The sequence below is a fragment of the Anopheles coustani genome, chromosome X (assembly GCF_943734705.1).
Source record: "Anopheles coustani chromosome X, idAnoCousDA_361_x.2, whole genome shotgun sequence".
In the NCBI taxonomy this organism is placed as follows: Eukaryota; Metazoa; Arthropoda; class Insecta; order Diptera; family Culicidae; genus Anopheles; species Anopheles coustani.
In genome coordinates, this window is record NC_071290.1 from 10,526,471 (window position 1) to 10,552,371 (window position 25,901).

Consider the following 25,901-nt stretch of genomic DNA (forward strand, 5'->3'; position numbering starts at 1 on the left):
ATTGTCGGATGTATAAGTTGAATTGGAGCTATCTGTCAAAACTGCGTTCGCACTCAGCGCGTTGGGTGCTTGGCATCATCGCATTTGTGGGTTAGCAAATCAATGAACATCGTTTGATATTATCATTTGCAATGTGGAAAAAAAAGGTTAGTGCGTACGATGGTTAACAGCCCGCTAATAAACATAGCCCACGAGTGCGTTACTGGAAAAAGTGCAAATGCCTACATTTTTTTGTGTATAGACTCGGGCGTCGAATGTCGCGCTCGTCAATAATAGATTCGGGCTCATTCGGGTACCAATTACGCTGACACTGGTGGAAGGTATCCTGCAGCAGTGATACATTTTTACAGAAAACTTGCATTTGGATTGTTTAACTCTGAGGCAAGAATTTGTTTTTACGCTAACGTGTAAGGGAAAGTAGGTGTGGACGTAGTGGCAAGCGGAGTGTGATTGTTTGTGCGGGTGAAAAGGTGCAAGAGGTGGGAGGAGAGGGTGAAGCTGGAGTACCCGGTTGATCATGTTACGAGAGAAGCTGTTGTTGTGAATACAAGCAATATATATATAAATACTACACGCCGCTTATACGGTTCCACGCAAAACGGTTTGTGCTATTTCCCTGGGACGATCCGCCATCTCCCATAAAACGCCGCCATCACACAACAAACGCCAGCTGGCTCGGTTGGCTAGAGTAACGGCGTGGAAGCTGATGTGATCTCGGCACCCTAAAATGTGTCAACACTGGGCCGAGCGAGTATAAGATGTCTACACCGATTAAACGGAAAATAACTCTAGAACTCGCCAGCAAAAAGTCCACCCTAATTAAGGATCGCCCTAGCGTCTTCCAGCGCCTCGGTACGAAGAAAATCATTCGTCCCGGTTCAACACAACAGCAGCAGCAGCAGCAGCAACATCAGTACATCTCCCAGGAAGGCGCCATTACCGTCGCAGTGAGTGTTCTTTGGCATGCAATGCATATTATTCGAGCTAATCGATCTGTTTGATTCCTTTTTCTTTAATTTTCGATTGCTGTCGCACCTGCATCTTTACTTGTCCGTGTAAAAGGAGAGTAAGGAGGAAATCGTGAAACGAATCGTATCGGCAGCGGAGGAACCGAAACCGTCCACTAGCGGAAACCCGGTGCTAGAGAGTGTCGCGGCCCACGCACGCTTGATACAGGCGCAACTAGCGGCCAAGCAGCTGCAGGTCAACAAGTCGCTCGGCGCCACCGGCAGCAGCGGTAACGAGGAAGCCATCGCTAGCGCGACAGGCCACACTAGCAGCGTCGGTGCCACGGAGCAGCGGTGTGCCGGGGAGGTTGGGATTGGGGCGGCAGTGGCTAAGGACAGGCACTACGAGCACGCGGAGGGTGCTGGCGACAGTACGCCCAGAAGCGGAGACTACTATCACTCGCAGGTGAAAGTTGCCCACAGTCACCATCAGCACCACCACCACCACCACCACCATCATCATCAGCAACAGCAGCAGCAGGGGCATTCTTATCAGAAGTATCATCAACATCAGCACCACCGCCACCCAGAGGAGGAGCAGCAGCACCAACAGCATCAGCGACTGTCCCGGGACAGGGTGCACAGTCTCAGCAGTGACCGGAGCAGTATCGGCGAGCCGGAGGCCGAAGTACGCGTTAGTCGCCGGGCGCGCGGTGCCACCGGTTGGGACGAGTCGTCCCTGGAGAATGCTGATCAGGACATACTAGAGCGCAAGCGTAAAGAACTGCAGCACGAGCTGAAGCTGGAGATGGACTCGAGCTCGAGCAAGAAACAGAAGGACGGGCGGGGCGGCGGCGGCGAATTGAGCAAAAAGTTGAAGAAGATGAGCGGCGGCGGAAGTGGTGGTGTCAGCTCGCATCATCGTTCACAGCACCACCAGCCGCAGCAGCACTCGTCGCACCATCAGCACTCGCTGCAGCAGCAGCAGCAACGCGGCGACATCGGACACGGGCACGGGCACGGGGGGCACGGCCATGGGCAGATGCAGCTGCCGCAGCACCACACGTCGTCGAGCACCACCGAGAGCACCAGCAGCTCGGGATCGGAATCGTCCGAGTCGGATACCTCCAGCTCGACCAGCTCATCGTCGCACGACTCCAACCATCGGCGGCTGAAGAAGCGTGGCCACGCCGTGTCGGGGCGCGCCCGCCGGGGTGACTCCAGCTCGAGCTCGGGCACGGTGGTGGCCACCGCGACCGTCGGCACCGTCTCGTCGGCCGGCTCGTCGGGCAAGCTGTCCAAAAAGCACGCCAAAAAGTTGGCGGCAGCGGCAGCGGCGGCGGCGGCGAGCCAAGAACAATCCGAACGGAGCAAGCGCATGGCGAAGGCGAAGGGTGGAGGTGGTGGTAGCGGTAACGGTAGTGGCTCCCTGCTCACCAAGACCATCCGCGTCAAGCGGCTGCACCCGGGAAGCCCCAACGGGGGCAGTGGCGGAAGCGGCAGCACGCACCACGTGTCGCGCAAAGTGTCCCGCGAGCTGTCGTCGAGCAGCTCCTTGAAGTACACCATCGCCAAGGCCAAGCTGCACAGCTCCTCGTCGTCGTCCAGTGCAAAGAAGGAGAAAATTTCGGCCCTCGTCGCGCGGGAACGGGTGCGCGTGAAGGAGCGCGAGCTGGCACTGCGCGAGAAGGAACGGGAGCTGGTACTGCGCGAGAAGGAACGGGAGCGCGAGAAGGAGCGGCTGCGTTTGCGCGAACGCGAGGTACGCGAGCGGCTGGGCAAGATGCGTCCCGCGTCGCCTCCGCGCATGAGGGCGGTCGCAGTGTCGCCGGTTTCGTCGCGCGGCGGTGGATCGCTGCAGGGCAAGGGCAAGAAAAGCCCCGAGCGACGGCTCTCGTCGCCCCTCTCGTCGTCACGCTACCGGGAGATGGTGCCGATGCGTCGCGAACGCACACCGGAGCTCGCGCGAGATGAACGCCGCCGCAGCCACGAATCGCTAAAGGAGCGCGAGCGGCGCGTGCGGGAAGTGATGCGCAGCAAGGAGCGTGACGACGTGCTGGTACGCTGCGGCGATCGGCCTCGCGAACGCGACCGGCTGTCGGTCAAAGAGCAGCACCAGCAGCAGCAGCAACAGCAGCAGCATCAACATATGCATCCGCATCAGCACCAACACCCACACCAGCACCAACACCCGCTCCAGCAGCAGCAGTCCCCGCAACAGCAGCAGCAGCAGCAGCAGCAACAGCAGCAACAATCGCAGGCACGTAACCTGCGGCGAGACAACGACGGTGGGCTAGAAAAGCCGGACCGCCACCGACCGGTCGAACGTTTGCTTCCCAGGCCGGCGGAACGGGCCCGCGCACTGGCGGCGGCCCGTTCGCCCGGCAAATCGGTCGACCGCGACCGAAGCCGATCGCCCGGTTCGCCCGGCCGCCGCGGAGGGCTGCGTGACCGCGAGCGTTCGTACGAGCGGAGCGCCTACCTGCACGAGCTTCACGAGCGGCGGACGTCGAGCAGGTCGCGGGAGCGCGACTACGTATCCGCGCACGGCCCACCGCCCTCGATGAGAACGAGTCGTCGCGACAGCCCTCCACCGCACTACGACGTCCGGCACGGACCCGTCACGGGTCGCGATTCGTCGGGAGGCGGCGGAATGCGCATGGACTACCGCGCCGAGCGGGACGAGCTGGCGTACGTGGACAGCCGTATGGGTGGCCCGATGGGTGGCAGTGGTCGCGGTGAGCGCGGGGTAGGTGGTGGCCGCGACGAGTACGGCGTGCGCGACTACCCGGATGATCCACCACCGAGACGCGAGCAGCATCACGAACGCCCATGGGATTCCGACGTCCGTGGTGGTGGTGGTGGCGGCGGCGGAGGAGGAAGTGGCGGTGGTGGTGGAGGCGGTGGTGGCGGAAGTTCCGGACGATACGGCGATCGCGGTGACATGGGCCGCGGTGAGTGGAACGAGCGTGGAGGAGATGCCCATGGGCCAATCGATACCGACGGTCCTTACATGGGTGGCGGCGGTGGCGGCGGCGGCAGAGGAGGGGATCCGCGCGGCGCATGGGAAGATCGACCATCGTGGAAGGACGGTCCCGGTGAGCCGTGGCACTCGGAGCGCGAAATGCCCCCCGAACGTGGCATGCAGGTCGATTGGAAGTACAAGGAGCGCCAGTGGGAGCACGAGCACGGCGTCGAGCGTGGTGGACTTCCCACCGGTGGAGGTGGCGGTGCCGGAGGTGGTGGGCACGGGCATGGCGGGCACGGTCTCGGTGGACACGGGGGCGGACCCCCCGGGCCAGCATCCCGTCGTTCCTGGCAGCAATCGAACAGTGGACCACCGGGAGTCTCCGGTGGTGGTGAACGAGGAGGAGGAGGAGGTGGTGGAGGCGGTGGAGGAGGAGGACCAGGTGGAGGGGGTTCGGGTGGCCCCGCAGGCGATTGGCTGGGGCCGAAGGGTGAGCACGAGCGTGACTTTATGCCGCACCAGCGACCCAACGATCGGCCCATGTTCCGACGCCATCACCATCAGGGTCCGTACCATGGCCATCCAAGAAAGCCACACCTTGGCGCCGGTGGAGGTGGTGGTGGTGGTGGCACTGGTGGCGGCGGTGGAAGCGGACTCGGTGGAAGTAATGGCAACGCGCCGCCCGGGCACGGGGTTGGTGGACAGGGTGGCATGAGCCGCTTCCAGCCGAACAACAAGTATAGCCTCAACCGAACGCAAGCCAATCTGCAAGCAGCCGAACGCAACGCACCCGGAGGGGTCGGAAGCGCTGGCGGGCTGGGTAACCATGGGCCACAATCCCACCGCCAGACCCCGCCGGTGTCGGGTGGGTCGATCGGAATGCAGCCACCATCTGCTGCCGGTGGTCATCATCACGGTTCCCATGGCCATTCGCCTGCTCACAACTCCGGCGCAGGGAACCCCGGTATGCAGCAACAGGGCGCGCGCCACGAGCCACATCCACACAGCGACACGCACGGCCATAGCCAGCATCATCACCAACATCAACAGCAACAGCAGCAGCAACAGTTTGCCCCACACCAGCCGCAACCTTCTGGCACCGTTTCGGCCGCTCCGCCTCAACCCCAACAAACGCGAGACCGCGCCTACGACGAAGGCATTCTGAAGCAACAGCAATCACCGGCGACGGCGGTGGCGGCGGCAGCAGCAGGAACCGGCACCGACCAGACGACGGTGCAACGCCGCCCCACACCACTGGACGCTCCGGCGAGCCCCACGCCAGACACGGACGCTTCGTTTAACGCCACTCCATCCATCGGGATCCCGCCAGTATCGTCCCCAAGCACGCTGGTAGCCTCATCGCCGCTGGCCAACGGCGCCGATCCGGCTGCCGCTTCCCTCGGGCCGGTGACCTCGCTGATCTCGATGGACTCGATGGAAGTCGACAATCTCAGCGAGATCAGCGACGATGCGGACGAAATTCTAATGCGCGAAGAGGTAAGTGTCGCCAGCTCTCGGCAACCCTTCCGGGTAACCTCCTGGCAATCCAATCAGTTTTCGTTTCTTGTCGTCAACCCGTACTCGGATAACGTAGCTTCTAATGGGGCTTAGCAGTACAAAGGTTCAATTACGTGTACGGTTAAACAAATATTAGGACATTTCCTACATTCAATGACATTTAGCGTTGGAAAAGCTTTTCCAAAATCCGGCTTGTTCCAAAGCTAGCTAAAAACATAAACCAAATCTAATTGGGGATATCGTATTGGTTGGCTAGATAAGATGTTGTTACACTTGTCATCACTAAAGACTTTCACAGTTTGCGTAGGGTTTTTGTTTATATGAACTGTGTTAAAGTTTGCGATCATAAAAACAACATATTCGTGGTCTTTCATATTCTCCTCAAACCGGTAGTGTATGGTATTTGCCGGGATCGGAATTCGTTTTTTTTTTAATTTTCCATCAACACCAACCTACTAGCTTTTCTGTCGCCACTTTCATCGTATGGGTTTAGTGTAGAAGGATTTCCACACATCATACCATCCGACCAGTTGTTGTTTTGGTTTTTTCGACTTTTAGTTGGTGTCCTGGTTTCGATCGCTGTTTCTTATTTGCTTTCTCCACAAATCATCTAACCTCATTTGTGCTCATTATGGTCGTGTTTTACTAACACCCGCCCCCCGCCCCCATACACTTCGCACCACTTCCGCCGGTTCTTCGGTTGCTCTTGAAGGAGGAGATCGGCTGGAAAGAATGGACCCCGGTCGAACCGCCGCCGGTGGTGGGAAGGATGAGCGGCGGCGACGGTCAAGGTTCCCCGAAGCGCTTCTACGACGTGGCCGATGCGTCGACCGTTTCACCATCGGGGCCTCACCACGGATGTGTTCCGAACCAGCAGCAGCAGCACCAGCACCATCAGCAGGATGAGCAGCGCCGGGGACCGTTCTTGTCGAAGGCACGGTACAAATCGTACGAGGACGCGATCGTCGGCGGAAGTCGCCACCTATCCGACGAGCCTTCCGTAAGGACTCTCTCGCCATGCATTTTCCAGCTTTGTTTTTTGCCCGGTGGATTCCAACCCCGCTTGAACGCTCCTCGTCCCCGTTCCCCGCTGACACATGTTTATCAACACACCTTGCACCAACACGCCCACAAGCCGTTTGACAACAAAAGGCATTTAAGCCCATTTTGGCGTCAAATATTTCACGGATGTTCAAGCAGCGTTGGAAACCCGTTCATCATTTGTAATCGTCTTTTTTTACCTTTTAGCTCATCTCACTCATTTTGCTTTGCTTTTGAAGTCGATGTGTGCATGTGCGTGTGGGTTATGTTTTTATTGCATTGCAAATCAGGTCGTATTTTCCTTTTTTCAGTTCAGCGTCTCCGGGCAGTAGTTGTGGCATGTCGCTTTCCGGCTTTATTTGCTCAAAGTATAACCCTGCAATCCCATCCCCCCTCCCTCCCCCCTGCTGAAATGCTTTTCAAGATGAAGAGAAAGTATCATTTCAAGTAGCGCTTTGCAGACGGCATAAGGTGGCGAAAACGAATCTGAACAATCAATTATTAATTATGTTGAAGAAAACAATTTCAGCTTTCTCTGTTCGACCAGTTTCAAACGCTATAACCTCATCATTTTTTAAAGATTACGGCTTCTTTTCACGATATTTGTTGACTTGTCTTTGGGCATTTTTTGGTTTTTGGATGTACCTCCCCATTCGTGGATGTTTGGAGAGAGAAGAATTTATTCATCTTTTGCATTTACTGAAGAAAAAATCTTAGCATATTTTTTTCTGAACTTACATTTTTTCTTTTGCAAAAATATAAAAGGTGAACACAATGTGTTCTAGCGAAATGATGGAGAGGTACATAAAATAAAACTAAAAATGCCATAAGATGGTCAACAAATAAACTACAAGGTAGCCGTTTGCGGATTCGAAACATCTTAAAAAATGATTAAGTTACGGCTTTTGTAAAAGAGCAGTAAAACAACACCGCTGACAAGTGTTCGGGCAAGATTCCACGCCAATATATTCTAGTGTTAAAACATTTTACCCAATTTGCTTTGGCCATCAGAAAAATATCTGAAACGATATTGTCGTAAAAAAATAACGTTGCCATAAATTCTCATTTTCGAACATTTGCACGCATTCATCATGAGACCCTGCACTCCCGAGTATCATTTACGCTTCCATGGCTTCCATTTTTTGTTTTTGAGCTCTGTTCATTCATCGATGCATCGTTCGCTGCGCATCGGCTATCCTAATAGATAAGTTGGCCCTGAGTGATGTTTGTGAGGTTGTAGGCAAATCGAGGACTATTGAAAAGAAAACACTTACCCCCCGTAGCTACGACCAACACACAACAAACATTCGTTTCGCAGAACTTATTCGATTTCTGTTTTTTTATTTCTTATCTCCTTCCGATATACTATGATATAGGAACTTGGAACGAACCAACTGTGCGAGTCGTTATCCACCGGATCTATCTCGCTGCTGGGCCAAGAGCCGGAACTGGACCAGAGTGCGACGGTGGTGGCGAGCGTTAGTTCTATTTCGTCTCAACCGAGCGCTTACGGCCCTGAAGCGGATGGCGGCAGCAGTGTTGCACCGGAGGCGGACGTTGGCGTCGGAGGAACGGTGCCGCCTGCAGCGGTGGCTCTCGCTACCGCGGGATCAGGGGAGATGACGGTAGGCACGGCGGCGGACGTACCCTCGGAAGGCTACGGCGAGGCGGAACAAACACAGGTCGGACGGGACGCGGGCAAGCTGCACGCCAACAAGGAGTTGAAGGAGGAGATGGATCTCGACTTCGAGGAGATTTCCGACGGCGAGCTGGAGGCGGAAGAGAACCGCGGCAAGGCCGGGCTGGGTGACCCGCTCGGCGTGGACTGGGGCAGCCTGACGACGGAGGTACTCCATCCGCTGAAGCATCCGGGCCATCGGCAGCACACGCACCAGTTCCCGGTGTCGGCCCGCAACCGCTGGAAGGCGCACCACATTCTGCTCGACATCGGCATCTCGGTGCGCCTGGCCGGTGCCAGCTACGCCCACCGTGTGCTGACCGAGGCGAAGGAGCGGCTGCGCGAGGAGCTGGAGGAGTTCCACTCGGTGGCGGCTGCCGCGCGCACCGCACTGTACCACAGGGGAGCGACAGAGAAGCATACGGCGCCGAAGGCAGAGTCAGACAGCCGGGAGGATGGTACCGGTCGCGGAAAGACGGAGGAGGAGACCGACGCCGGCGGTTACGAGGCTGGTTCGTTGAACACCGGTGGACTGCTTAACGGTGGCGGTGCCGACGCTACGGGTGTCAAAATGGAGCAACATGCGGTGCGGATCAAAACGGAATCGCCGGAGCACACCGGGGATGAGCCGGGACAGTCGCCACCGGAGTCGTTGCCGACGGAGTCGAAGGTGGAACCGCAGCAGCAGCAGAATCAGCAGCAGCAAAACCCTACGCCGGACGCGGCTTCCATCAGTTCGCTCGTGAGCAACATCGAGCAGGACGTGGAAGAGATGGATCGCATTCTGCACCCCGTCGCCGCCGTCCACGTGGCCAGGCGCGAGCGGGCCCGTCTGCGTCGGAACTTGATCCTGGCGAGCGAGCCAGTCGCGGGCCAGCAACGCCAGTGCGGACGAGCCCTCAGCGCCCGAAAAGACCTGCAGATCCGACGCCAGCTGTGCGGCTACCCGCCCATCACGATGGCCACGATGACGGCGTGCGCGGCCGGAGCCGCCACCGGCTTCCTCCACCAGGAGCTGCTGGCCGATGCGCCGCTTGGTCGCGGTGGTGGCACCGCCCGGCCCGAGCTCCGGGAGGAAATCCGACAAATGTATCTAAAGATGGTCGCCGAAGAGCGCCAGACACAGCAATTACTCGGCATCAGTGCCACGCTGCCCGCTATACTCAACTAGACGGCGACTACCCACAGCACACCTGTTCTCATTTTGCTTGCAGCGAAGCAATTGAAGCTATTGAAACGGTGTCTGTTTAGGACTATTGCCTCTTCGAAATTACCCTTTGAAATAACCACAAACAGCTACGTTTAAGTGAATTTAAAAAAAAGAAACGTAACGTAAATCGACTGCCCCATAGGCATAGACATATTCAGCATAAATACGTGAATATTTCTATACGATAAGAAAATTAGCAATAAATTGTTCTAAATAGAATTCGAATATTCTAATTCAATAAACGCTCCAAATCCGCACAACAAAACCGGTCCGGTGTTTTGTTCTCTCCCGATTCGACAGCGGAATTAAACTCACCCACCACCCCAATCACAAGACAGCTAGGTTAGCACAGGTTTTTCAATCAACTTTTCAATCGATGAAATGGTTGTTTATTTGAGTGTAAAAAAGAATATTTGACTGTGTTTAATCTATATATTTGCTTGTGTTGTTTGCTTGTTCATTGCAATGCATGTTTGATTCTAATAATTATTTAAATTTCTTGCTTTACTATATACTTTTGTTCTTTGTTGTTGTTGTTGTTGTTGTTGTTTTTAACTACGTTTCCTAACCGTAATGTAGTGATGCGTCCGGTACTCTCGTTTTTTTGCTCGCTCTAGATGATCAATCGTAATTTGCTTCCCTTCTTGTTTCGTTAGTTTTATGCTACGTCCTACTTGCCACAGTTGCGCGGGTGGCGCCAACAGAATGCGTGTTTTCTTTTTTACATTCCCATACAGTGTACCACACGTCCGGGGGAACTCTGAACACATGTTTTTCATATATTTGTTTTTTTTTTAATTATTATTTGAAAGTTGCATTTTATCCATTTGGTTATGGTTGAATCGTAGTACCTTTTCTATTTAGTGATTTCGCTTTGTGTCTGAAAAAAAAGGATTGGTAACAATGCATCCTTTCGGTTTTGCGCTTCTCGTCAACTCAATATGACATACACACAACTTACTCTCGCTTTCTCTCGCTATCTATCCCTAAGCCTTTCGCGGTTTGAGGAATATCTAACGTATCCTTTACTTTTCAACTGGTTCGGAAGGAACGGCTGCGGCCCCCCTGGATTATGTCGCTCTCACTAAGGCATCATCTCAGATATGGGATTACTTTAAGCGACTTCTGAAAGAGCGTGAGCACCGGCGATTGCATTTAGAGGAGACGGTGTGTTCGCTGGTGGCACTAATATGGTTTATTTCCCCTCCCCTGGGGAATCGTTCGCATATGGGAGTGTGGTGTGATGGAATAGCTAGACGTTTTTTCTCTACTAGAATTATTTTAAATGTCCCCGTATCGTTCCGTGTACACTGCTATTTGTTTTTTTTTCCTCTTAATGCATGGCATGACACGATTGTACACACATAACAACAAAACACTATGAACATGAAACGAATCCCATAAATGACATCACCTTAGCCCAATGCAGAACCTTAATTTCTTGAAGTAAGTTATGTTTTTTAACTGTAAAGCATCATATATACACGATTACCCACCGTTTGCGCACAGCGGACACGATTTAAAACATACACCTCAATGTCCGTATGGTAAAACAAAAACAAGATAGGCTACTATAGAACAAACGAACTTGAAATACCGTTGTAGCGAGAAGCACAGCCGATTGCTCCCTTAGCTATGCACGCTCGCTAAGCTTCGTATGCAGTTCTTTCGCCTGGCGTGGGTGGTATGGGATAACGTCTATTTTAACCTTTGTCGCCAGCTTAGAAAGAAAATCTTCCTCAAGATGAATGTCCGTCCCATGCAGTACCACGTCTATTTTTCATACCTGATCTCTATATATCGACTATATTTAAGGAAGAAATAATCATAATAACAATATATTCAAATGCTTTTAAACCTACGAGAAACGACATCGTTTCAGTTAAGCTGGAGCGTATTCCATTTTGGGGCATATTGTGTTGTCACAATCAAGGCAGGAACATTGGATAGCATCAATGAAAAAGGAGCAGCAACGAAGCGAAACACTACAATAAATAGCTCTTTCGCAGCATGCCGAGTGCGTTTCGTTTTCCTTTGGGAGCGGTTGGTCCAAGACGTTCTTATGCTGCCGATTGTTGTTTGACTCGTCGAATGGAGAGTTGAAACGTAACGAATCGAACACAAATAACAGAACAAACGTAACCTCACGACTAGTGCAGGTAGCGTACGACCCGAGATTCTAAGTTAAGGTGAAACAGCTCGTCGCGGCGCTTCATAAATATACTGTAGATATCGGCTAAAGCTACTGAAATCGGATTTGCGCTAGTCAGCGCAATCGTAACCGCAAGTGTGTTGTCGGCGAACCACTTTCTACCTGCACCTGCCTTCCGTTAGGTCCTTCCTACCTCAGTCGGGAAAATTATGTACTAGCCATGCGTGTGTGTGTGTGTGTGTGTGTGAAGGCAGAAGGGGGAAAACAAGCTCAAATAAAATATGCAGTTAACCGAACAAGAAACGCGATGGGTTGCCAAGTCTTGTGGATTCGGTTGCGCTACCCCGCTTGACTCCCTTCAAAAATTTGTCCGATAATATATCGGCATATGTCTACCTGGGATAGTACGTTATTTGTTGTTGTTTTACTTCTCTAGAATGTACAGACTAGATGTATTTAAATTAGATAAAACATCCATCCAGTCCTGCCTAACGCTTCGCACTCACTTGTGTCATTTTGTTTTGGTTGTTTTACCCTTTTCAGCATTGCTTTCGTTTGCATCGGCATTATAATCCTAATTCTAATATCATTCAAGCAGTACAACAACAAGTGGGAACCCATGCGTTGCGATTGCTTATTCCTTGCACGACAATTCTGTATCATAGAGCGAAATGGAGGTAGTAATGATGATGACGGCGATGACAACGATGCTTATAAGAAACTAGTCTTAGTTTTTTATCATAGAAGGTATCATTATTGTTATTACTATCGTTTTAATTTATATGAACAGTAGCAGTTCATAATTATACATTGCTCTGGCCTGCTTGGCATATTTCCTAGCAACATGCTGTTGGACAAAAGTGCAAATCGCAAATCGATCACTCACAAGTGGCCTCATCACAAGACGAATTGCTTTTCGGCCCTTGGAATATCCCTTTTCCCCCATCGTCTAGATGTTATCAGCCACACAAAGCGTGTTTTTTTGTTCATCAAACTATGAAGATTTTACAAAAAACAAAAGCAAATTTCATCAAGTTGAATCAGCTTCACGAATGTGCTGCCGTCTCAGCAACTGTCTACATTTGCTACAATCAATGTGGTTGAAGTAGATTCTTTTTGTTTGAGTTGCAAATTTTGCTGGCTGAATATTTTGTCACTCGCACGTTTGTTTGCCCACTGAGCTCGAATCGAAGAGTTGTGATGCTTTCGGTTTCGTTTTTGATAAAGCTAACGGATAAGCCCTCCGATCGAGCGTCGGAGAAACCCGGGACTTTCCTCGATTACCTCGTTGCCTAAGCAAAAGAGAATGCGTGTGAAGGGTACATCGGAGGGGCAAGTTATTGTCACCCCTTTCCCTTGCGCCTTGCATCTTACCACCATGCCTAGGCAAATCGACCGAGAAAGGTCGATGAAAAGATCGTCAATACGATCTTCGAAATGTACAATATCAATAAATTAGCATGAAATGCGTTCCATGACTGGAAGCGGCACCTGCGTCGAGCCTGCGAGAAAAAGGTATTATCACACGGTTTTGAAGCCGCCTTTTCCGAAAATGTATTCCCATTGGGTGTTGGTTAAAAATTATGAACCAATTGAAAGACAAGATACACACAAGTAAAGAGTATGAGTATCGAAGCAACTCCACTCGAAGGCTTGGTATACGAAATTCGTAAACCACTTCTTTGCACGCGCGTAAATAGTCAAAAGATTCAGGAGTGCAGTGGCACACGAAACGGATCGCCACACGAACGGAGGAGAAAGGAATACATAAACTGTAAACCTAGTACACCCTAAAAAGCGTCTTATAGCTACGTCGCCGTGAATGTTCCCATTGCTGTGATCTTGTAGTCCGCCGCGACTCGTTCGCCGGAGCCGGTCGAGATCCTAGACGGTCACTAGCGCCCGCACGTCCTTCTGCACCACGTAGAATTTGTTTTTCTTGCCAATCAGCCCCCAGATGACGGCCACGTTTTCGATGACCACGTTGATCGGGATGGTGCAGAGCGCACCGAGCACGCAGGCCAAAAATTTCACCAAACCGAACCGGTACAGCGAGAACGACTTGATGACGCCGAACACGTACATGTAGATGTTGAAGCCGGCGATGAAGGCGCACACGAAATCGATCAGATTCGGGCAGGGGATGGGGTATAGCGCCGCGAACACCATATTCGACGTCGAGAGCGGCATCGTGATCCACGAGCAGAGGCTGATGCCCAGCAGGATCTTGTTGCGCAGCGGGATGGCCGGCGAGCGCACCACGAGCAGGATGCCCTGCAGCCAGCGTTTGCGCTGCTGAAGAAAGTCGACCAGCGTGAACGGGGACTTCTCGTACATCTCACCCTCGATAAAGTTGAACGTGTAGCCCTGGGCGTAGGCACGCATCGCGAAAAAACAATCCTCGGCTACCGACCCATCGACGCCGTTGTCAAACGAGACGTCCTTCTCCGCGTGAACCTGCGTGGAGGAGGGAGAGATAAGGCAAACTATGTAGCTTCTAACCGGTCGAATCGAATGGGCGACATCGGCAACCTACCTGTGTCACTACGTAGCTGCCCTTCCAGCTGAAGAAGGGTTTGTGGAACATTTTGAACTGCAGCCGCAGCTTGCCCATGTCATCCGACACCCGGAAGCTGTCGGCCAGCGTCGTCAACCAGTTGACCACGTTCTCGTTGGCGTACGTTATTAGCCCCTGGCCGAACGGGTGCTTGCCGTCCAGCACAAAGTTGATGATGCCCCGGACGCTGTTCTCCGTCAGCAGCGTCTCCTCGTCCAGGTGCACCACCCAGTCGGTGTTGTTCAGCACGTTCACGCTGTCCTCGAGACAGTACTGCAAGGCACGCGCCTTGAACATCGCACCCGACTTCGTCTGGTACTCCTTCGGCACGACGATTTCGCGCGTCCGCCGGTGCTTGGGCAGCCCGATCGGTTTGTCCGTCACCACCTCGATCAGGAAGTTCTCCAGCCCGGTGTCGAGGCAGGTGTTCATGTTACGCAGCACGTTCGACTTCACCAGCTCCGAGTAGTCGCCACGAGTCACGATGCGGATGCAGATGAACGGTGCCAGCAGCGGCGAACCCTTCAGGACCACCTTCTCCGGGAACGCATTGTAGATGACGAGCCCGAAAAAGTTAAACATCACCTGCGGCAATGTCAGGAACGTGAGCACTCGCAGGAGGTACAGCACGATCGTCGCCACCGTGCCGTACTCGGCCCACGGGTCGATGGCAACGAACGAATTCTCGTTCACCTTGATGCCACCGGAAAAGATCTCGAACAGGATTAGCAGCACGAACAGTAGCGCGCAATGCAGAAGGTGTTTCGAAATGGAGTTCAGCATGTTGGTTGGCTATTTTCTCTTTTCCACTGCGTATAATGTAGTAGCAATTGTTCGCTTATCACACAGGATTTCTCTGGGCCCGGCTGTGAATATCTTTAGTAGTTGTTTAGCGTACTTCTTCTGCAACCTAGTAAGAACGCGTGTTGCCGCTGCCGTTCAAGCAATGTTTGCTGATATAACCGTTAGAACTTCCAAGCGTGCGTCGCTGAATTGGTGTGTGGAATATTGCTGCAAGTGGAAAAACCAGTAACATATTTGATTAATAAATTTAAATAGGCTTGCTTATCCTAACTAGCTCTCTCTATTATCCGGACAGTTCGTGCCATCGTCAAATGGCAAATTTTATGGGTTCTTTAAACTTTCCCGTGACATCATCGACCCAATCGTACCGGCGTGTAACGAGTTAATTTTCTTAACACGTACGTGTGCATTACACGATTGCGGGTGCATGATTGTTCTTCTCTATTTCTTTATCAGCATTGGAGCATTCTGGCAAGGAAGAAGGAAAAACGTTAGCGTTCCATGATTCAGCTTTGCGTTACCGGTCTTACTACTCATTCTAATTGCAAAACCACGCATTATAGAAATATATTGTTTGCGGTTGTGAAATGTTGCAGAAAACGAATCGAAATGCGACCACACGGAACCGAAGGAGCAGGAAGGAAGGTGCCGCTGATTATTGTTTAGAGACGACCTACCGGGCAACGATAAGATAAGGCGGATATGCTTTGTGGCATCGTGGAAGGCAAGAGGGCTAAACCTCCCCGACCCATAAGGGTTTCCCCATCGTGTAATCGCATGCATGGTGCCCATGCAGATGAGCTTACAGTATGTTGAGATTAGGTTACGGTTCATACTCCTATCTTTTCAGCATGCTGGACTCCCGATTGCACGCAGTAAACCCGCAAACTGTTCGATAAATCAACATCGTGCCAAAGATGGAACCGTGATTATACCAATTGATTTAAAAAACACTAACGTTTGAGTGAAATTCGACGAAAAACGAATAGTAATAGATAGGGCGTCTCCATTTGTGGCAGACGTAGAACGGGGATCTTACTATACGGAGGATTTTCTTCCCCGCTTCAACCCATCACAACCGGCAATTTTTCCTTGATATTGATTGCTCTATGCTAAGGACCTGCCCTGCTGACGCCCTGAGGTTGTCTGTGGCCAGAGGTGGGAGGGTGGGAGAGTGTTATGCAATCGCTCTATTGCACGTTGAGAAAACGATGAAATCGAGAGCCTTTCGACGGACGTCAGATGGTTTCCCCCCGCCGACTCCTCGCCGCCTGACGAGACCAACCAGTCCGGAACAACCATGGCCCCCCGGGTCGTTATCGCCCTGGGAGTAAAAATTGGATCGCGGCAAAACTCACGACGCGCGCGCTCTATAGCGCTAGCGATGAGCAGGCTCTCGCGATGTTCTGGTATACGGGAGAACGACGACGACGACGACGTCGACGTTGTTGTTGGTATAGCGAAACCCCCTAATGCTGGCAACCTTGAAGGCCGCTCTCACACGTACCTACACAAATCTCCAAATCGGCGAGACTTGCTGATAGGTGAACCGCCGCGGAAAAGGCCGCGAATTTGCATTGTGTATGTGGGTGCTTTTAAATTGTCTATTCTCGAACTGGCGCGAATATTGTTCCGCAGCAATCAAGACACGGTGTGTTCTTGCTCGCTGGTTGCTTCAACCATCGTCCAAGGTTTGGGAACGATGAGCGATTTGGGGAATTCGTACACGGCGGGGGGAAAAGGTTATTTTCCGTACCGGGCTGCTACGCTCTCGCAATAAGGCAAACCAGAGAGTCCAAGACCGGTTTGCTAGCGACATCTTCATGTGGACGGCTTTTTATCCGTTTTTTCTTAATTTTTTAAGTCACACCAGAAATAAAACCAACATGTGACTACTGAATGAGACTGCCAAGATGATTCCAAGTGACACGACGAGTCGCTGGAACAAAAAAGAAAACATGAATCACATCAGTAAGTGTTCCCGCATGTGGCATTCATCGCGGGTGGTTTAATTAACATTGCGGTCCCCCTTTCCTGCCAGGGGAGGAACTTATCTAACGACTCATTAATTTAGCCATTGCCCGAGAGCTGTTCTACTGCTTGTCAGTTTGTTAAGGTGGCCTCTACCCCTTCCAAAGCGCCCTTGGCCCCAGCAAGCACATCTAGTTAACTTAGGCACACTCTAAACTCCGCGTAAACCTGGTCGTATTCATTAGCGACTGTTCAAATTGCTTCTGTTTCTTAACACTTCACTAGCTGCTACGATTGCTTTTCTCCCAACGAACGTAGAATAAATAATAAATGTTTCTAAGAATGAAGTGATGAAAGTTTGTTGTTTTGCTGTTGTGACTACATCCTTCACCTTTTTCATGCACTTGACTGTGAGTAGGAGTAGGTTGTTTTCGTTCCGGGTAACTGCATTGCTGTGGCTAGCGGTGTGCCATGATGCAACCTTATTGAGGCACACACGTCCACACAGGGCACACGAAGCGGCAGATAAGGGCCGTTCTCGCGTCACCGATAAGACAAGCCGGGCCAAAGGGGTACCAGGGCGAGCGTTTTCACGTGCGCGTTACGGCAATAAATGGCTGATTCAATACCCCAATGGCCGGGCGATAAAGCTCGTACCCGATACCGATGACAATGGGTGATCTGCTCCAATTTGTTGTTTCATTTATGACACGGTGCGGGTGCAAGAACGGTCCCACTCATCGCTTTTTATTAGGTTGAGGTGATATGGTAAAGATAGGCGAACCGATTGAACAAGGAAGTAAGGCATACTGCATACGATAACGCTGCCAGCTTACGCTGTGTTACAGCGCTAGTTGCCATACGACGAATCATCAATTCCTGGTGTGATTCATCCATCGAGGCCAGGCCGGATTTTTGCGAAGATCCCAAGAGTAACCTTATTACTCATCCCCCCCATGACACGGGGGCCCAGAGTTCGTTCGTTTGGTTTGACATTTCATAAAACGATTTTTTTGGAAACATTTCTCGTACCTAAAAGAAAGATATAGTTTAATAAGAAATCTCCAGAATATTATTTATTTCAATGCACGATTGTGAGAGATATTGTTGTTGAAAATTGCATTAAGTGAAAAATGAGGTTTTATTAAATATTAAATTTGATAAACTTTACAAAACGTAAATTTTATGGAAACTTACAGGCATTTTCCAAAAATATATTTAAAAAAAAACCCAATATTCACGCTTTATAGAGTTGTATAACGCCAGTTTTTTTTAACTAAACGGAACTCAATTGAACGATATCAGGGTATTAAAAAAATGTGATGTCCTTAAAAAATAAGCTACGTGAATTTGGGATTTTCGGAGGTAACTTAAAGCTTTTTCCTCTTCCTTTGTTCACACCTACAAACTACGCGTGATACTGTACGCTATGGACTGGTCTGTGGGTGCAGGATTTGCACAAGGCAATGGAAAAATGTTGCATGAGGCAAATAAAAAGGTCTCCTGAACTTGACCTGGAGATTCTGAGTAAAATTATAGTTTGGTGGGCCGTTACAGCAAGCTTGGCAGTCTAATTCAAGGAAAATAATTACAAATTCTATAAATATTGATTATTATTCATTCCACAACTATTTTAATCAAACACAACCCAACACTGTTTAAAAAACATCCGGCCGACCGGACCGTTTCTGGTGAAAAGAAAGAAGGCCCTCCAGCTTAAAACAGCAGCCCAAAGCAGCAGCTACTTATCAACGTTCTGGTACGCGCTACCAACCAACCACACCCATGCCATGTACGTGTGCTTGGTGTAAGTTGCTGATAGAGCTTAAACAACGTTCAACGCGCGTTCAGCATGCTGCCACGGGGTGACTCAATTAAATTCGTCGACGCTATCGAACGAAAACCCGATGAGTTGATGACATTCCATACCCAGTTAAATAAGCGCGCACACAGCAAGTATTTGATCTGTGGACCAATGGCTTTTTTCCCTTTGCCCCGCTGCAAGAAAAGGGGGGGAAAAAGGGGATGAGGAGCACAGAATAAATATTAGTTTCGAATGTTTGAATGTTTCGAATCAGAATGTGTACGAGAGCATGATAAGTAAACGTAATCCTTTATCAAGCAAACAGTAATTCAATTCAAGCACCCTTGAAGAACATGCAATCGAATCAACTATACATCCTTCAATCGGCGCCCGGTACCTTTCGTACTTTTCCGTATTCTTTGTGCCTTTGTTGCCAGATAGTAATGTACCTATTGGGTTCGGTAGGAGTTATCTAATCTTATCATTGTAAGAGGCGAAGCGGCCTATTTTTATTGGCACCATTACACAATCGGATGAATTACAATTGGATGATCAACAGAAGATCAATCTCCGAAAGGATGAAGCATTCGCATGGTGACACCAGTTCACCTACCGAATGCGGGTTCATCATCATACGGGTCAAAGCCATGGGCCATATGATGCCATGGGCCATATACACACACGCACAGCGAGTAAAAGTATGGCCCGTTCTGTTGGGTCACCTGTTTGGCTTTCCGAGCCATGTTTGCGGAACGTGCGTAGGTGTGCAATCGTTCGTTACCTCACGTGGCACAAGCAAGCGATTTAATGGACCCAGCCCGGCCAACAATGGCCTCTTCGAAACGGTTTTCCTCCGCCCAACAATGGGAAGGGCGATGATTTCACAAGCCACTGATAAGGTAGTCGTCGGATAGCCGACCGCCATATAAGGCAATCCGCTACTCGGCGTACACAGGAAGCAGCCGCACAGCGTCCTTCGTCGTTCGGCCTCTACGCCCATCGTCACCATGCGTGCCATAATCCTCACACCGTCACATTCTGCTAACGTCCAGCCCAGGACGCGCGTCAGTCCGCTCCGTGTGCTACGTAATGTCTCTTGCCCCTAGAATGGCAGAGCTTGCTAGAATGGAAACGTATTTGCAGAACTTTCGTTACGCAGTCCCATGTGACACAGTGTGCACTCACAATTGATGCCCATTTCTAGTGCTTACTTTAGCTAGGTAGGAAAACTAGCACGTTCATTACTTATTCGCGACCATGCCACCTACAGTGCAGAAGCACTCATTCAAAGCAGTCCAAACAGTGTGTCCGAAACGAAATAAAAATCCATCAAGGGGGCGGAAAACTTTCGCCACGCAGTGGCAGGTGGCAGCCCAGTGCCATCGATAGCATATGGGAATAAACCGGCTGTAGAACCCCATGTCACCCACACCGCACATCTAATGCACATGTTCCGAGTCCCAAAGGGCCAGAACAACGTGACGCCTCTAGGTTCCTACTGCGACATTAACAACAACCACAGTGAGGGGGCTTTGTAAATGTATGCAGTCTTAACAAGCAGTACAGAAAACGTTTCGATTTGATCTAAGCGGGAAACAATATCTCGTTCGTGAGTCGTACAAACTATGTAATTGATTCAACGCTGAGAAAATAATAGCTAGGAGGCCACCGCCCGCAATTTTTTACATTCGTTATCACGTTTCAAGTGAATTTAGTTTTTTAAACAAAGCTTTCTTCAAATCAGCAATAGGTGAAGGTGGAAGCTATTATTCGATTAAACAGAACTGAGAAAAAACGTCACAAACGATAATTTTATTTGTAAATAATAATCCATAACGGTTTCCAAGGAATATATGTTCCCAATCCAAAGCAGTGTTTTTCAATCAAATCTACGGAAAAAAAACATTTTTCCATCAACAGACAGAGCATTTCTTTGTCAAAATAACATGTTTCAAACCATCAAGGTTTTTATTTGGAAAAATAACACATGTTTCAGACCATCAAGGTTTCTTTGTGGATGCTTTCAGAAACAACATGTGTGTCGAACGTCATGTGACTCATTCATTATATCCGTATAACATTGGAAGAAGCTACCCTACTTCTTTTTGGGTAGGTCATATTGTTTCACACCGAAGAGCTATCATTATTTGTGGTTTGGGATTCACGTTTCATGCGACGATTTTTTTTATCTAAATTGACCAAATGTAATGTTCCACTGGAATTTCTACGATAAACATTACTATTAGAAGGATACAAAAGACAGTAAAATCAGTGAACATAAGAAAAAAATGGAAAAACGCACACCCGAAACCTGTTCTCACGCTACTCGAGACTTGTGCGAAACTCGAGAACGAAACAAGAGCGGGTTCTCAAACCTCGCGGATATCAAAGGTTTTTTGTAATGCTGCATCAAAGTCTCGGCATGTCACAAACATAAACGCACGCTACGAGGGCTTGTATTTGTGATGGTCGGCGCCACCAAACCGAGGGTCGCACGCTGGTTGCGAAGAGGCGCGGCAGTCTCTGCCGGGGGATGGGGCGGGGGGTTTTGATGATCCGATCCGAGAGGCGCTGTGCTTCTTCGTCGCATTCTATATCTCATGGCAACCTTCCGTGTTGCGTAACGTTCGCGAGGTGTCATCGCGGCGGCGGCGTCGACGACGTACACACATGGTCCGGTTTCGCAAAGTTTGCCTCGCTAGGCGTCTGAATAATAGAACGCAAGCTGTCGATCATATACCAGCAATTTAATGAGCCACCGTGGGAATGTTTACACTTTGGTATCGTACATAAATGAAAAAAGCACAGAACAGAAACAAACTATGGAAAAATTAAAAAAAAAAACTACAACTTTATGGTAAATTCTGGTGCCATTTTTCCTCTTAAAAGCATGCAATTGTTTTTTTAATGAGGCTTAACTTTTTGACTGCCTAGCGCACACTTTTACAGAATTTATTGTTAATTTTATTTTTAACATATAAAAGTTGAAAACAATTCCGACCCGACCTTTTTGCTTTACATCGAGGTAGCAGAACGATGGAGCCCGATAAAAATCAAGATTACACAGCAAAATTCTATAAAAATGAATGAAAACAATTTCTTATATAGCACTGACGTCTGATGCTATCCTTATAGGTAGATTTTCGAATGGCATGGTTCTCTATGGTTCTATTTAATATTAATTGGTGTTGGACCTAGTTGTGAATCCAACAATAAATTAGCTGGATTAATGTGGTGCGGGGTTATAAAATACACTCGCGTGTATGTACACAACTTGATAAAGTTTGTTTACAAAAAAAAAGGATACAATGGCAAATACCGACATCCACTAAACAACCCCCCTTGTTTATCCGAAACTGCTACTGGCTTTCCAATTTGAACAGTAAACATAGTTAATCGTGTTGTAACTGCACATGTTGTAAAATCGCCATGAAAATTGAAGCCATTAAATCGCCTCCAGCCCAGCCATTCGGCGTCGTCTTCGTTCGGTTAAATCTAACCCAGGGCTTTTTTTCCCCAAGCCATAGGTCAATCGATTCGCATGGGATAGCGAATGCAGCCAACGCCAATGCGGAACGGATGGTAACTTTCTTTTAACGACTGCACGCTACCGATGGTGCTTTGACGCTGTTAATAACTTTGCCGTCTTTGAACCGGCCAACCGGCATCGCCGGGATAATCACAGCATAGGTACGGTTTCGGCAAAGTTTATGAAATAAAGAAGTGGATACTATAGCGTTACCGGTAGCTTCCTGATGAATGAAGGATCTTTTTACTGCGGTGTGAAGCAACTTTTTTTTTCATAAACTTTTGCTTAAAATAGGACTTTCGCAACAGCAAAGTCCTTGTTTGTAAACAGATGGACTTCTACTTTCGTTATTATTTGTTCCCATGAGATTCTCGGTAATTTACAATCGCAATCTTCAGCACGTTTGCCTAATTTAGCTAAGGCCTGGAATGTGACAAATTGTGTCTTTAATATTTTCTTATGGATAATCCTGTGCAGTTCCTGTTGTTCGAAACTTTTGCACAATTTCTAATTTTGTATTTTTTTTTATTTCTTCTTTTTTGCCTAACGACCGTCTTGGTCATATGCCTACCCGTAAGGGGCTTACTAGATTTTTTCACTTTGTGTACATAGAGTCCTCTCGTACAGGGGATGGTCCAGTCTCGGTAGGGATTCGATCCCAGGGCGTCAAAAGGTGGTGAGGGTCCCAGCATTCATGGGCTGATTTTCTAACCGACGCTACCGCTCGGCCGTCGCGGACCACCATTTGTTCTACTGACACAGTTATAAAATCAACTGGTGCTGTTGGAATGTCATGTGCTGCAGTTAGACATAATGCTACTACTGTTATAATAGCATCCTGTATATTGCATTGCAACGAAAACGAAGACGAAACCATCACAGGCCAAGAAATAGGGATTCACTGAAGCGGGGTGCCGCGCGTAATATCACGTGGATGAATGTTAGGCCAATAATGGCGCAATGAATCACCATGGACGGCGGAACAACATCCGCTGAGACAAGAACACGAACCAAGGGCATGGTTGCCAGACGTGCCAAAAAGACGAATTGAGCGGGGTCGGGAAGGAGGCGGACCCGAACGCACGCGAGGGTGCAATTTGATACGTCTCATGCTGATGACTGATAGCCCGGTTCGTTGAGGAACGATAGATAAGCCGCAAGTGAAGTGAACCTAGTCGCAGTGGAAAGCAACGGAAATGGTAGCTAAATGTTCGTCTCAGAATCGAAGATGACGTCACTTTCGGCTACCGATATCGCATTTCGATCGTGCTTGTAATTTCAGTACTTGCAATATTTGTAATTTAAAGTACCCATAGTACGCGTTGCTATACACACTGTATCAGCATCGGATGCCGTTGTTTTCTATCTCCCGCATATGCATGCATGTATGCACGCACGCGCACGGGAGGTGCGCCCCATTTGGTGGCATATATCCTGTGGGTTATCCTAGTTCTTTTGTAACAAACCAAAAGGGATCCAGATTACAACACAACGAGAAGCCTCACATACACACCCTAGCCCGGCCCGGCGCGGCACACAGGGGCAGTTTCATCTGGTTGGTACCGTGGTACCAAGAGGATAGTAATCCAAAATGCTAATATTGATACACGACCAGCCAGCACATGGGACCCCAGTAGATAAAGCCAGTCTTTTCGTGATAACGTGCTCACGTTGGTTCCTTTTTCTTTTCAGAGGCCAGAAGATAGGGAAACCCCTCGACCAACACGAGGAACGTTTTTCGTGGTAAGGTGAAACTTTTTCTAAAAAAAAAATAAATAAATCGATAAATAAATATTGCCCGCTAGAAAAAAAATCGCTTAGTAGCACCTGACTCATTTTAAACCTCGTTCCAAGATACCCGGTATGCGGTACTGAGGTGCATCTTTGCTGAAATTACGACTTAGGTGTTGGTGCAAATCGGATAAACATGGACTTACCTTCCGTTGTTGTAACCGCCCGTAACAGTACCACCAATTCAAAATATCCGCCTCGGTTGTCTTATCGTTCGCTGTACTGATGCCGGTTTTAAGGCAATGGTCACCGCTTGCTAATCGTCACTTAAAATGTTCGGAAGCCGTTTCGATACCGTCGTTTTGGCCTCCGTCGTTGCGCCGCGCTCTCCAAACGAGGGGATGCAGGTCCGCAACCCTATCTGCTGGTTCGTTGGTTTGATGGTCGGTGTCGGTTGATTGACAGTTTGGTTTGGCTCTCGCTATTTTCCGTTTCCATGACCGTCGCTTCTCCTCAGCTCAGTGCGTACTCCGCGTCAGTTTCCAATGTGAAATTTCGGCCATCGCGTGAAGCTGTGTTGGGTTGGTTTTATTTTACCTTCTTCCTCTTGCTGTTGCCGGTTTTGGTGCCAACTCTTCTTTCCCTTTACTCACAAGTAAGGGGAGGGCGCCCGGGTGCAGCACTTTGCCGAATTTTCATGCGCTTTATTTTGACACTCGGCACAGCTAGAGGCTGAATTTTCCACCTATCGCGGTTCTATCGCTGGCTAGCCATCTCGCTGGTCGTAAGCTAACACAACTCGCGAACGCATACGCACACACATACACACACACACAGCACACAACTCGGTGGTTGCCCGAAAAAGCTTCTTTTATTGACGGTGTACTTTTTCGGCTGCACCGTGTAAATGAAGCCGCGCGCTACCTGTCGTGGTTTTACCTCGCGACGCGGCGGTACACTTGCTCGTAAGTTCGCTCAGCTCTCCTTCGCTGGAGGAACCGTACGTGCGTACACACACACGCACGCACGCGGTATCTTGAGGCGTACCAGTGCAGCAAAACTGATGTTGTGATGACTGGAAAGTGGCGCTGATTTTGGACCTGAAAGTCCCCGGAGGTAGGAAATTGGATGCCAGAAAGAAAATCGAACCGATATTTCAGCACTTAGTATCGCATACACTAATGCACACACGCACACACAACACACCAATCATATAGATGCGTGAACTGCTCGGAAAATGGAACACAGAATTGCCGCGTTTTGCCTTCTTTGCTTTGCTAAATAACCACCCCGGAAGGAGGGGAGAGTTTTTCCGACGGCAGTTTTCCCTAGCGTTGTGTGTGAAACAGAAAAGTAAAAACCGTTGCTCCGCTCGTGATAGTGGACGTCTTTTTTTCGGGAGTGACGTACGAAAACTGTACACCTCGAAACGGTGCTGGCTGATGCTGCTGCTATGCGGTCACGGCTTTTTCCGCTACGGCACAATGATTTGGGACGGCCCCCGTGCAACCTTCCGTTTGATTGACGATCGTTGGCTTGCTCTGTTGATCTTGCGTGCGCTATCTAGTGGTGGCTGCATTTGCGGGCACATTCACACTGGGAACGCAGCACGCAGAGGCACCTGATGGGGGCAGCACCCGTACAAGGCTGGGACCGTTAGAACTGGCGCTAATACGTTCGATTGCCGCTGACGATCGATAGTTCGCCACCATAGTAGTTACGGACAAGCGGGGCCGGTCGCATTCGATTTCTGTGACGCGCAGTGTGTCCTCACGCTGGGTTCTCTGTCACGACAAACACACACTCTTCGTCGGTGATTACTACCCCCAGCGGGATTGCCCACAGCTAGCACGGCCTTTTTCCTGGGAAGCACCTCCGAAACATGTACGCCGGGGCAGCAGCTTGTCCACGTCCCTACTCGTCCGGGTGCCACTACGGTCTGATAGCTACGGTAGACGCACGCAACAGAACCCGCATCGAGCACACTGGCG

General features: G+C 49.9%; 2 protein-coding genes across 2 annotated transcripts; one reads left to right on the forward strand and one right to left on the reverse strand.

Annotated features, from left to right (window-relative positions):
• Nucleotides 1-575: 575 nt before the first annotated feature.
• Nucleotides 576-9,614, forward strand: LOC131269548 (filaggrin-2-like). Its single transcript, XM_058271968.1, has 6 exons — nt 576-947; nt 1,063-3,109; nt 3,209-3,775; nt 3,848-4,279; nt 4,337-5,412; nt 7,851-9,614. The coding sequence occupies exons 1-6, from the start codon at nt 759-761 to the stop codon at nt 9,321-9,323; spliced, it is 5,784 nt and encodes a 1,927-aa protein (XP_058127951.1). The 5' UTR covers nt 576-758; the 3' UTR covers nt 9,324-9,614.
• Nucleotides 9,615-10,094: 480 nt separating this feature from the next.
• On the reverse strand, nt 10,095-25,837 carry LOC131268623 (beta-1,4-mannosyltransferase egh). Its single transcript, XM_058270854.1, has 3 exons — nt 24,117-25,837; nt 14,051-15,082; nt 10,095-13,971 (listed from the first exon to the last, which is right to left on the reverse strand). The coding sequence occupies exons 2-3, from the start codon at nt 14,852-14,854 to the stop codon at nt 13,399-13,401; spliced, it is 1,377 nt and encodes a 458-aa protein (XP_058126837.1). The 5' UTR covers nt 14,855-15,082; nt 24,117-25,837; the 3' UTR covers nt 10,095-13,398.
• Between the last annotated feature and the right edge of the window lie 64 nt (nt 25,838-25,901).